Genomic DNA, 12,983 nt, shown 5'->3' with positions numbered 1-12,983 from the left:
AAAAAAAAAAAAAAGTAAAATCCTCACCTCTCCCGTTCCCAGCGCAGGTCCGGTGCAGTCAGCGTCTCTCCGGCTCTGCGACGCTCAGGACAGAGAGGCAGAGCGGCGCGCACAGTAGTGACGTCATCGCGCCCTCTGCTCTGAGACGTCGCAGAGTCAGAGGACGCTGCAGCTGCCGGCGCCGCAGGAACCAGGAGAGGTGAGTATAGAGCGGGGGGCGGGGGCGGGACCCGGGGGTGGGGGGAGCTGGCCCTGGTCGTGGCGGCGGACGGCGCCGCCCGAAGATTTAAAGGGGCGTATTTTTTTTTTTTTTTTTTTTTTTTTTCATCTTCTTCTCCTGCAGCGCCGGCCGCCCCCAGCATTGTGCCGCCCGGGGCGGACCGCCCCCCCCGCACCCCCCTTCCTACGCCACTGCGTAGCAGACAAGGTGGCCCATGACCAGACAGGCCCTTCTGGCATTTGCCAGATGGCCAGTCCGACCCTGCCCTCGGCGTCCTAACAGACACTGTAGTTATGATTCCAGAGCCACTAAGAGAGGTGCAGGAGCAGCCCCTCTAACAGGTGGGTAAGGTTTTTTTTTAGAGTTCTCCATGTGAACGCATCATCCTCTGCTAGTGACGAGTGAACGTGCTGGGATAAGGTGTTATCTAACCATGCTCCGATGCTAACAGAGTGACTTCTGCATGCTCGAATAATATGTTCGAGTCTCCGCGAGCCCTTAGGCAATTCCTAAGAGTCCACTCTTGGACGCCCGCCCCTTAAAATAAAAGGGGGGTCACATAATAACACAGCACCCAGAACAGTATTATGAGTTTTTTCTGTTGTGTTATTTTCAGCTAATAAACTAAAATAAGAAGTTTATAAGGGGTTAATATTCTTGGTAAGCTGTGCAATTCACGAGCAGGTTATTTCTGGTTCCAGCTGGTAGTGTTTCCCGCACTTTATTTGCTCTTTGATTGGTGGTTATGAAAAATGCGGGACGAATTTATGCTCTAAAAGCAGCTGTTTTCAATGGTTCCTTGTCAGACACCTGAAGAACAGCTGATGTAGCCGTTACTTCAACAGCTGATCCTGAGGGCTGAGGAGGAGGAGAGTGGCGTTGAGTGGTTGCGGAGATGCCTAGCTATAGAACTGGCTATAAAACCTACCTCTGTTCCAGAGGTTTTGGCTTCTCCTGCACCACGATCGCAGCCTCCTTCACCAGTGAGCCTGATGTCTGCTGCCCCAGCGAGTTCAAGCCGCAGTTCAAAGAGGAGCCGCAAGTCAAGAGTCGTGTACTCTCCCTCGCCGCCATCTTCCCATGTTCCGGGAGGCGTACAGGATGTACGCAGCAGTAGTCAGGTATCATCGTGGAGGAAGTCCCGGAGCCCAGCGCAAGATCATCAGCGGTCTCGTCATCAGAGAGCGCCGGCGGTTCGGGAGCACTGCATGAAGGGGCTGCCGAAAGGGGGAGAAGCGCCTACAGAGCATCTGGCCATTACAGCTTTGGAAGCGCTGTGGTGGCCCAAGGGTCAGGATCGGCGGATCATCACCCTCACAGCGGGGAGATGTTTGCAGAAGCCCCAGCTGCCGCTGCTGCAGCCAGATCCCGGATTACCCAGCATACAACGTCGGCTCAAGATCAGCTCGCTCCTCATCAGCCGCATTCGCCTACTATGGTGGGCTTGAGTGCTGGCGGTCAAAGCAATAATGGATCTAGTCATCAATCCAGGAGTGAGATTTTAAATGTACCCCTGTCTGTCCCAATGTTGGATATGAAAACACTAGTGAGGGAGGTGTTAGATGAATATTTGGGCAGTGGTGTCTCCCGTGTATCATCCAGATCTTCCTCTATGGATGCTAACCTTGGCAGCTCTGGTGCTGTCTTAAAACCTAGACTGCCTGAAGTTCTTTTAAAGGAATAGCTCACTTGTGAAGTATTGCCATTAGGTTTCCACTTGAGTGTTTCTTTAAAAGAGCAGATTTGGAATAAATAATTTGTTGATTTTGTTTTCTCTTTTACCTTCTGGGAGGGATCTGCAGAGTAGATATGAAAAGAAGGATGATAAAAAGAATTCTCCAGTTAAATCCTTCAATAATTGGTTCCAAGCCTTTTCTATCTACGCTGCTGTGTTAGGGGAAAAATACCCCAATCTTTGCTCTGGTTTATTTCAGCGTGTGGATACCATTTTGGAGGCGTACTGCAATTTTAGCAGTATGGCGTGGTTGTTATATGATGAGGCATTTTGTAAATATCTATGTATCCCAACTTATCCTGGGGCATGAAGGATGTTGGTTTATGGCTTAATATGATGTTACCTCAGCGATCTTCAAATGTCAGACAGGTTTCCAGTGTTCCTATAAAAAAAGGAGTTTGTTTTGCTTTCAATGAGAGTAGCTGCAAGTGGTCTCAGAACTGTCGCTTTCGCCATGAGTTCTTTCTGTGGGGGTTCTCAACCAATGTTTAAATGTTTCAAAAAGCAATTGCAGAATGGCCAGCAAGGCAATCCTAAGGAGCCCTTTTCTAAAGGCACCGACCACGGTGATCCTGGAAAAAATGGCCCCTTGGTTAGAATTATACCCAGATCGGGCGAGTAGCTCTCTTTTATACGAGGGCTTTCTTAATGGTTTTTTCATCCCCCTTCCACCCCTTTCAGGCAGTGGGTGTAAGTTAGTTTCTAACTTGCCTTCTGCTATTGAGTTGCCTCACATTGTTGAAGAAAAAATTCTAAAGGAATTGGAAATGGGTAGGGTGTCTGGTCCTTTTTTTCATTTATCATATCCAAGAGGTTATTCTTTCAATGATGAAGTCGATAGCGATAGGTGTTCAGTTAACCCCTTCAAGACCCAGCCTATTTTGACCTTAAAGACCTTGCCGTTTTTTGCAATTCTGACCAGTGTCCCTTTATGAGGTAATAACTCAGGAACGCTTCAACGGATCCTAGCGGTTCTGAGACTGTTTTTTCGTGACATATTGGGCTTCATGTTAGTGGTAAATTTAGGTCAATAAATTCTGCGTTTATTTGTGATAAAAACGGAAATTTGGCGAAAATTTTGAAAATTTCGCAATTTTCACATTTTGAATTTTTATTCTGTTAAACCAGAGAGATATGTGACACAAAATAGTTAATAAATAACATTTCCCACATGTTTACTTTACATCAGCACAATTTTGGAAACAAAATTTTTTTTTGTTAGGAAGTTATAAGGGTTAAAATTTGACCAGCGATTTGTCATTTTTACAACGAAATTTACAAAACCATTTTTTTTAGGGACCACCTCACATTTGAAGTCAGTTTGAGGGGTCTATATGGCTGAAAATACCCAAAAGTGACACAATTCTAAAAACTGCACCCCTCAAGGTACTCAAAACCACATTCAAGAAGTTTATTAACCCTTCAGGTGCTTCACAGCAGCAGAAGCAACATGGAAGGAAAAAATGAACATTTAACTTTTTAGTCACAAAAATTATCTTTTAGCAACAATTTTTTTATTTTCCCAATGGTAAAAGGAGAAACTGAACCACGAAAGTTGTTGTCCAATTTGTCCTGAGTACGCTGATACCTCATATGTGGGGGTAAACCACTGTTTGGGCGCACGGCAGGGCTTGGAAGGGAAGGAGCGCCATTTGACTTTTTGAATCAAAAATTGGCTCCACTCTTTAGCGGACACCATGTCACGTTTGGATAGCTCCTGTGTGCCTAAACATTGGCGCTCCCCCACAAGTGACCCCATTTTGGAAACTAGACCCCCCAAGGAACTTATTTAGATGCCTAGTGAGCACTTTAAACCCTCAGGTGCTTCACAAATTGATCTGTAAAAATGAAAAAGTACTTTTTTTTCACAAAAAAATTATTTTCGCCTCAATTTTTTCATTTTCACATGGGCAGTAGGATAAAATGGATCATAAAATTTGTTGGGCAATTTCTCCCGAGTACGCCGATACCTCATATGTGGGGGTAAACCACTGTTTGGGCACATGCCGGGGCTCGGAAGTGAAGTAGTGACGTTTTGAAATGCACACTTTGATGGAATGCTCTGTGGGCGTCACGTTGCGTTTGCAGAGCCCCTGATGTGGCTTAACAGTAGAAACCCCCCACAAGTGACCCCATTTTGGAAACTAGACCCCCAAAGGAACTTATCTAGATGTGTGGTGAGCACTTTGAACCCCCAAGTGCTTCATAGAAGTTTATAATGCAGAGCCGTGAAAATAATAAATACGTTTTCTTTCCTCAAAAATAATTATTTAGCCCAGAATTTTTTATTTTCCCAAGGGTAACAGGAGAAATTTGACCCCAAAAGTTGTTGTCCAGTTTCTCCTGAGTACGGTGATACCCCATATGTGGGGGTAAACTACTGTTTGGGCACATGCCGGGGCTTGGAATTGAAGTAGTGACGTTTTGAAATGCAGACTTTGATGGAATGCTCTGCGGGCGTCATGTTGCGTTTGCAGAGCCCCTGATGTGCCTAAACAGTAGAAACCCCCCACAAGTGACCCCATTTTGGAAACTAGACCCTGAAAGGAACTTATCTAGATGTGTGGTGAGCACTTTGAACCCCCAAGTGCTTCATAGAAGTTTATAATGCAGAGCCGTGAAAATAATAAATACGTTTTCTTTCCTCAAAAATAATTATTTAGCCCAGAATTTTTTATTTTCCCAAGGGTTACAGGAGAAATTGGACCCCAAAAGTTGTTGTCCAGTTTCTCCTGAGTACGCTGATACCCCATATGTGGGGGTAAACCACTGTTTGGGCACACGTCGGGCTCAGAAGGGAAGTAGTGACTTTTGAAATGCAGACTTTGATGGAATGGTCTGCGGGTGTCACGTTGCGTTTGCAGAGCCCCTGGTGTGCCTAAACAGTAGAGACCCCCCACAAGTGACCCCATTTTAGAAACTAGACCCCCCAAGGAACTTATCTAGATATGTGGTGAGCACTTTGAACCCCCAAGTGCTTCACAGACGTTTACAACGCAGAGCCGTGAAAATAAAAAATCATTTTTCTTTCCTCAAAAATTATGTTTTAGCAAGCATTTTTTTAGATTCACAAGGGTAACAGGAGAAATTGGACCCCAGTAATTGTTGCGCAGTTTGTCCTGAGTATGCTGGTACCCCATATGTGGGGGTAAACCACTGTTTGGGCACACGTCAGGGCTCGGAAGTGAGGGAGCACCATTTGACTTTTTGAATACGAGATTGGCTGGAATCAATGGTGGCGCCATGTTGCGTTTGGAGACCCCTGATGTGCCTAAACAGTGGTAACCCCTCAATTCTAACTCCAACACTAACCCCAACACACCCCTAACCCTAATCCCAACTGTAGCCATAATCCTAATCACAACCCTAACCCCAACACACCCCTAACCACAACACTAACCCCAACACACCCCTAACCCTAACCACAACCCTAATTCCAACCCTAACCCTAAGGCTATGTGCCCACGTTGCGGATTCGTGTGAGATATTTCCGCACCATTTTTGAAAAATCTGCGGGTAAAAGGCACTGTGTTTTACCTGCGGATTTTCCGCGGATTTCCAGTGTTTTTTGTGCGGATTTCACCTGCGGATTCCTATTGAGGAACAGGTGTAAAACGCTGCGGAATCCGCACAAAGAATTGACATGCTGCGGAAAATACAACGCAGCGTTCCCGCGCGGTATTTTCCGCACCATGGGCACAGCGGATTTGGTTTTTCATATGTTTACATGGTACTGTAAACGTGATGGAAAACTGCTACGAATCCTCAGCCAAATCCGCACCATGTGCACATAGCCTAATTCTAAAGGTATGTGCACACGCTGCGGATCCGCAGCAGTTTCCCATGAGTGTACAGTTCAATGTAAACCTATGGGAAACAAAAATCGCTGCACACATGATGCGGAAAAACTGCACGGAAACGCAGCGGTTTACATTCCGCAGCATGTCACTTCTTTGTGCGGATTCCGCAGCGGTTTTACAACTGCTCCAATAGAAAATCGCAATTGTAAAACCGCAGTGAAATGCGCAGAAAAAAACGCGGTAAATCCGCCATAAATCCGCAGCGGTTTAGCACTGCGGATTTATCAAATCCGCAGCGGAAAAATCCGCAGAGGACCAGAATACGTGTGCACATTCCTAGCCCTAACCCTAGCCCTACCCCTAACCCTACCCCTAACCCTACCCCTAACCCTAACCTTAACCCTAACCCTACCCCTAACCCTAACCCTACCCCTAACCCTAACCCTATTCTAACATTAGTGGAAAAAAAAAAATTCTTTATTTTTTTTATTGTCCCTATGGGGGTGACAAAGGGGGGGGGGTCATTTATTATTTTTTTTATTTTGATCACTGAGATAGATTATATCTCAGTGATCAAAATGCACTTTGGAACGAATCTGCCGGCCGGCAGATTCGGCGGGCGCACTGCGCATGCGCCCGCCATTTTGGAAGATGGCGGCGCCCGGGAGAAGACGGACGGGACCACGGCTGGATCGGTAAGTATGATAGGGTGGGGGGGGACCACGGGGGGGGGGGATCGGAGCACGCGGGGGGAATCGGAGCGCGGGAGGGGTGGAACGGAGCGCGGGGGGCGTGGAACGGAGCACGGGGGGGCTGGAATGGAGCACGGGGGGGTTGAACGGAGCACGGGGGGGGGGGGGTGGATCGGAGTGCAGGGGGGGTGATTGGAGCACGGGAGGGTGATTGGAGCACGGGGGGAGCGGACACGAGCACGGGGGGGAGCGGAGCACTGGACGGAGGGGAGCCGGAGCAGTGTACCGGCCAGATCGGGGGGGTGGGGGGGCGATCGGAGGGGTGGGGTGGGGGCACACTAGTATTTCCAGCCATGGCCGATGATATTTCAGCATCGGCCATGGCTGGATTGTAATATTTCACCCGTTATAATGGGTGAAATATTACAAATCGCTCTGATTGGCAGTTTCACTTTCAACAGCCAATCAGAGCGATCGTAGCCACGAGGGGGTGAAGCCACCCCCCCTGGGCTAAACTACCACTCCCCCTGTCCCTGCAGATCGGGTGAAATGGGAGTTAACCCTTTCACCCGATCTGCAGGGACGCGATCTTTCCATGACGCCGCATAGGCGTCATGGGTCGGAATGGCACCGACTTTCATGACGCCTACGTGGCGTCAAAGGTCGGGAAGGGGTTAAATATACTTCATTTGATGAAGCGGTAAATTTATTACAAAAATTTGGGCGTAACGCGCTAATGTCAAAATCAGACATAAAATCGGCTTTCCGTCTTTTACCGGTAAACCCTGATGGTTTTATTTCCTTGGGTTTTTCATTTAAGGATAAATTCTTATTTGATAGGTGCCTCTCCATGGGTTTTTCTCTTTCCTGTTTTTATTTTGAGACGTTCTCTACAAAAAAGCAATGGGTAGTTGAAGTTAATTCTGTGGACGGGGGATAATTGCATTACTTAGACGATTTTTTATTTATTGGTCCTAAAGATTCAGAAGCTTGTTATTCGTTGTTAAAGAAATTCAGTATGGCAAACGTCATTTGTAGGAGCAGATGATTTATCATTGTCTTATTTTGCAGACGAGCATTTCGGCCTTGGAGCAGTATTTGCTACTAAATGGATTTTTGAGGCTTGGCCGCTATCTTGGGCTCGTCGTAGAATATTAAAAAATCAAACAGTATTAGACTTGTTTGCAGTATTGCTTTGTCTTTATCTTTGGAGTTCGTCCCTGAAGGATAGATGGATTTTGTTTTGTTCTAGTAACCAAGGCTTGGTATTCGCTTTAAATACTTTATCGTCTAAGAACAAATGGGCTTCTCAAATCCTTAGGCAGAAAGCTTTTCAGTTTTTGAATTTCCACAAAAATGTAAAATAAACAATAAATTTCGTTCAACTTCACAATTGTGTTCCACTTGTTGATTCTTCACCAAAAATTTAGATTTGGTATCTTTATGTTTGAAGCATGATATGTGGGAAAAGGTTGAAGAGTTCCAGGGGGCCAAATACATTCGCAAGGCACTGTATATGTTTTTTTTTTCATGCAAAAGTGCCTTAGACATTCAGTTAATTAACTATAGTGATGCCCAGGATTGCCAGCCATAAATTCCACTTCAGACTTCAAAAATAGGGGACTTTTTTCCTGTTTGGTCTAAATTAAAAATTGATGTGTGATGGCAGCGGATTAATCTCTGTACTGTCCAGCCATTCAACCGCGAATATATATTTGTTTAGGAACAAAGATAACACCGCTTTCAACTGGTATTTCATATAGCTTAGGATTTTAACGTATTGTCTATCAGCTGTCAAAGTGAAAATCTAATGCATGCTCCTGATACATTATTGGCAATATAACACAATTGCTGGAGATAAAAACTCATGCACCATTAAATAGTAGCTGTTGCAATATATACAATAATGGGCATTATGCCAACAATCCCACTCAACTACTTATCCCGTTGGTCCCATAGTGATTTTGAATTCTTCAAATTTGACTCTTGGAAGTGGCTTTGTCATAACATTATCTATGATCTGGTCAGCCTTGCAATAAACATACTCAATTATGCCACGTTCTATCAAATTACGCAAGTGATCAAGTGATAATGTTTAACGTTGATGTGTCTTTGGTTCTTGCATTGATCTTCTCACTACATGCTAGTTTAATGCATCCTTGGATGTCTTCAGAAATCATCGTTTGTTGAGTTGATGGCTTACCAAGATTGCCTAACAATTGGTTTATAACCAAATGACCTCTTGACTTGTCTGGGCTGCAGACACATACTCTGCTTCTCTGACAAGGCTGCAGACACCTGTTTTCTGCTAGACTTAGAAATGGAACTTTCTATCATCAAATATGACACTGAGTATCGGGGTATCAGGCCTCCTGATGAGCCCAGAGAGGCGAAACGCGTTGAGGCGCTAACCAGCTACGGCGAATGATGGATCACCGCTGATATATATCTATAGATGAGTACTCAAATATTCCATTTATTTTTATCCTCTATGCAGATGATACGGGGTATCACCAGTTGGTCTGGTTTTAATTAATTGCATGTATCTATTTGTACATTCTGGAATTAGTACTGTCCATTGACTTAGCGGGATCATTGATCTCTATATATTTCGCTATGTGTTCATACTATGTTTTTACTAAGATTGGGGACCTAGATTTTCACTAGCACAGGTTTGCTCTTTGTTTAGTGGCAGAGGACCCTTTAGAATGTGGGTAGAGGCTCACTAGTGGCTGTAGGACATTTCAGGGCCTGTAGGGTCAGCCATCGTGGAGCGGGGGCGCCACAACGTTCCCCCTAGGGCGTCAACCTCCGCAGATAGGAAGGGGCAACTGTAGTCTGGCAGCTAGGGTTATCTAGCTTTCCCCATTAGGTTTTTGGTTTTTTCTTGTGTTGAGCACGATTTTTTTTGCATTTTTTGTCACGTGAGTTGGCCTTGGTTTTTAATAATAAAAAGTGTTTTTATAGTTAGGGTAGTTATATGATTTTGGAACTTTCTCCAAGCTTGAACAAATATCAGCTTTTCAATTTATGATCACTCAAGTCAACAACTAAGGCTGCCTTCACACTAGCAGTATTTGGTCAGTATTTTACATCAGTATTTGTAAGCCAATATCAGGAGTGGAACAATTAGAGGAAAAGTATAATAGAAACATATGCACCACTTCTGCATTTATCACCCACTCCTGGTTTTGGCTTACAAGTACTGATGTAAAATACTGACCAAATACTGCTAGTGTGACTGCAGCCTAAGTATGTATCAACGTAGCCTGTGAGTTTTAGATCTCCTGTTGCAGATATCCTTACAATTAAGTCTTGAGTTTCTTTCAAATATCGAAGAACTCTCTTAATTGCATTCTAGTCTTTTTGTTGTGCTTTTCCACATATCTGAAGAGCATTCCAATTGTTGCTGTGATATCTGGTTGAGTCATAGTTATTAGTGATGAGCGAGTATACTTGTTGCTCGGGTGTTCTCTGATATTTTGGCATGCTCGGTAGTGATGAGCGAATATACTCGCTACTTGAGATTTCTCGAGCATGCTCGGGGGTCCTCCGAGTATTTTTTTTTAGTGCTCGGAGATTTAGCTTTTCTTGCCGCAGCTGAATGATTTACATCTGTTTGCCAGCATAAGTACATGTGGGGGTTGCCTAGCAACCAGGCAACCCCCACATGTACTTATGCTGGCAAACAGATGTAAATCATTCAGCTGCGGCAAGAAAAGCTAAATCTCCGAGCACTAAAAAATAGGGTTGAGCAAAACGGATCAGACAAATTCAAAAATCACCGACTTTTGGCAAAGTCGGGTTTCATGAAACCCGACCCGATCCTAGTGTGGGATCGGCCATGAGGTCGGCGATCTGCGCCCAAAAGACGCGTTTCGTATGACGCTTTCAGCGCCATTTTTCAGCCAATAAAGGAGGACGCAGAGTGTGGGCAGCGTGATGACATGGGTCTCGGTTCCCACCATCTTAGAGAAGGGCATGACAGTGATTGGCTTGCTTTCTGTGGCGTCACAGGGGCTATAAAGGGGCATGCACGCCGGCCGCCATCTTACTTCTGCCGATCTTAGCATAGGGAGAGCTTGCTGCAGCTGCATCAGAAGAAGGGATATAGTTAGGGAGGGAAGATTAACCCCCAAACCGCTTGTGCTGTACCGATTTCCACTGTCAAACACCACAATTTTTTTGCAGGGACAGTGGAGGCTAGATTTTTGTGCATCAGCTCTGTAGCTTATTAGGCTGCCTTATTAGGCCGGGATCACACATGCGAGAAACACGTCCGTGTCTTGCATGTGAAATCCAAGCTCTGGCGCCGGCACTGTGGAGCAGAGCGTGCGGCTCCATGTGTTGCTATGCAGCCGCACGCTCCGCTCTGGAGTGTCGGCGTCAGAGCTTGGATTTCACATGCAAGACACGGACGTGTTTCTCGCATGTGTGATCCCGACCTAAGGCTCCCTGATAGCTGCATTGCTGTTTGCAAGCTGCTGTGCAAACCATCTGCTTTTTTAAAAGCAAAAATCCTGTTGCTCCTTTCTGCACAGTTATCTTGTTTTTGTCCACACTTTTGTGTGCAGCAGTCCTTTTTATTGTTGCCATACTTTTCCTGAGATCATTGTAGGGAGATTGAAATTGTACTACAGTCCTAGTATTTTTTCATATATCTTCCAGCCACTTTCTGTCACTTAGGCTGCCATCACACTAGGAGTATTTGGTCAGTATTTTACATCAGTATTTGTAAACCAAAACCAGGAGTGGAACAAATAGCGGAAAAGTATAATGGAAACATATGCACCACTTCTGCATTTATCACCCACTCCTGGTTTTGGCTTGCAAATACTGATGTAAAATACTGACCAAATACTGCTAGTGTGACGGCAGCCTTACATTGTGAGATTCAAATTATCACAAAGTGGATATATTTCAGTCCTCTTAAGGTACCGTCACACTAGACGATATCGCTAGCGATCCGTGACGTTGCAGCGTCCTCGCTAGCGATATCGTCCAGTGTGACAGGCAGCAGCGATCAGGCCCCTGCTGTGATGTCGCTGGTCGGGGAAGAAAGTCCAGAACTTTATTTCGTCGCTGGACTCCCCGCAGACATCGCTGAATCGGCGTGTGTGACACCGATTCAGCGATGTCTTCACTGGTAACCAGGGTAAACATCGGGTAACTAAGCGCAGGGCCGCGCTTAGTAACCCGATGTTTACCCTGGTTACCATCCTAAAAGTAAAAAAAAAACAAACACTACATACTTACCTACAGCCGTCTGTCCTCCAGCGCTGTGCTCTGCTCTCCTCCTGTACTGGCTGTGAGCGTCGGTCAGCCGGAAAGCAGAGCGGTGACGTCACCGCTCTGCTTTCCGGCCGCTGTGCTCACACAGACAGTACAGGAGGAGAGCAGAGCACAGCGCTGGAGGACAGACGGCTGTAGGTAAGTATGTAGTGTTTGTTTTTTTACTGTTAGGATGGTAACCAGGGTAAACATCGGGTTACTAAGCGCGGCCCTGCGCTTAGTAACACAATGTTTACCCTGGTTACTGGGGACCTCGGGATCGTTGGTCGCTGGAGAGCTGTCTGTGTGACAGCTCTCCAGCGACCAAACAGCGACGCTGCAGCGATCCGGATCGTTGTCGGAATCGCTGCAGCGTCGCTAAATGTGACGGTACCTTTAGTTTGTAGTATGTCAGCCAGCCACTTTCTGCCACTTACATTGTGTTGTTTTAGGCACAGGGCCTGAGGTTTGGTTCAGTCCCCCCCCCCCCCCCACAAAAAAAAGGAGATTTACATTCTCAACAAGTTTATATACACCTTCTACCTTGTTTTACAGTACTATATAACAATTGTTATTTTGGTTAGATTTTCCAAAAAATGAGGAAGTTTGGTGGAAGAGCCCGTGGGCGGTGGTTGCCAGCTGGTACTGATGATGATGGTGGTGCATCTGGTGGTAGTGGCAAAAGCACAATAGCACCTAAGGCTGGAGGTGTTGAGCCAGCGTCATCGTCTGGCTACACTGGGCCTCGAAGGCTCCCTTATCTGGAAGTAGGAAAACAGCTTTTAAAGCCGGAGCAGCAGGAAAAAGTTTTAGCTTTCCTTGCTGACTCAGCCTCTAGCTCTTTTGCCTCCTCTTCAGAAAGTTCCAAATATAAAAGCAGCGAGTCGTCAGTGGATGCTCCCGGTCAGGAACAAGACGTTTCCTTGTGTCCTTCACCCAAACCAAAAGTGAAGGATGCATCAGGCGACACTACAGGTTACTCCATGGAGCTCTTTACACATACCGTGCCTGGGTTTGAAAGGGAAATTGTTAACTGCCCATTACAAAGAATCGGACATGGAGTGCACTGATGCACAGCCACAGCTAGATTATTCTGCTGTTCCATTGACTCAGATCACTACATTGCCCTCGCAGTGTACTGTGCTAGAATCTGACCCTGCTGAGACTATGGTGCCCCGTCCCAAACGCTATAGCACCTTACACGGTGACACAGAGGAAGGTGCACATGACATTGAAGAGGAGGTGATAGATGATCCAGTTTTTGA

At 45.8% G+C, this 12,983-nt stretch overlaps 1 protein-coding gene across 3 annotated transcripts in view; it reads left to right on the top strand.

Moving 5' to 3' along the window:
* The first annotated feature begins 1,404 nt into the window (after window positions 1-1,404).
* ITGB1BP2 (integrin subunit beta 1 binding protein 2) overlaps window positions 1,405-12,983 on the top strand; it is a 75,212-nt gene continuing 63,633 nt past the window's right edge. For all 3 annotated transcript variants that reach the window (XM_069747272.1, XM_069747271.1, XM_069747270.1), the window contains exon 1: window positions 1,405-1,713. In XM_069747272.1, coding sequence (XP_069603373.1) covers window positions 1,548-1,713 — 166 coding nt within the window. In that variant the 5' untranslated portion in view covers window positions 1,405-1,547. The remainder of the gene's footprint in view (window positions 1,714-12,983) is intronic.

This window comes from Ranitomeya imitator, chromosome 2 (assembly GCF_032444005.1).
Source record: "Ranitomeya imitator isolate aRanImi1 chromosome 2, aRanImi1.pri, whole genome shotgun sequence".
Taxonomy (NCBI): domain Eukaryota; kingdom Metazoa; phylum Chordata; class Amphibia; order Anura; family Dendrobatidae; genus Ranitomeya; species Ranitomeya imitator.
The sequence above is the reverse complement of the archived record's forward strand: the minus strand, read 5'-3'. Positions and strand labels throughout refer to the sequence as shown.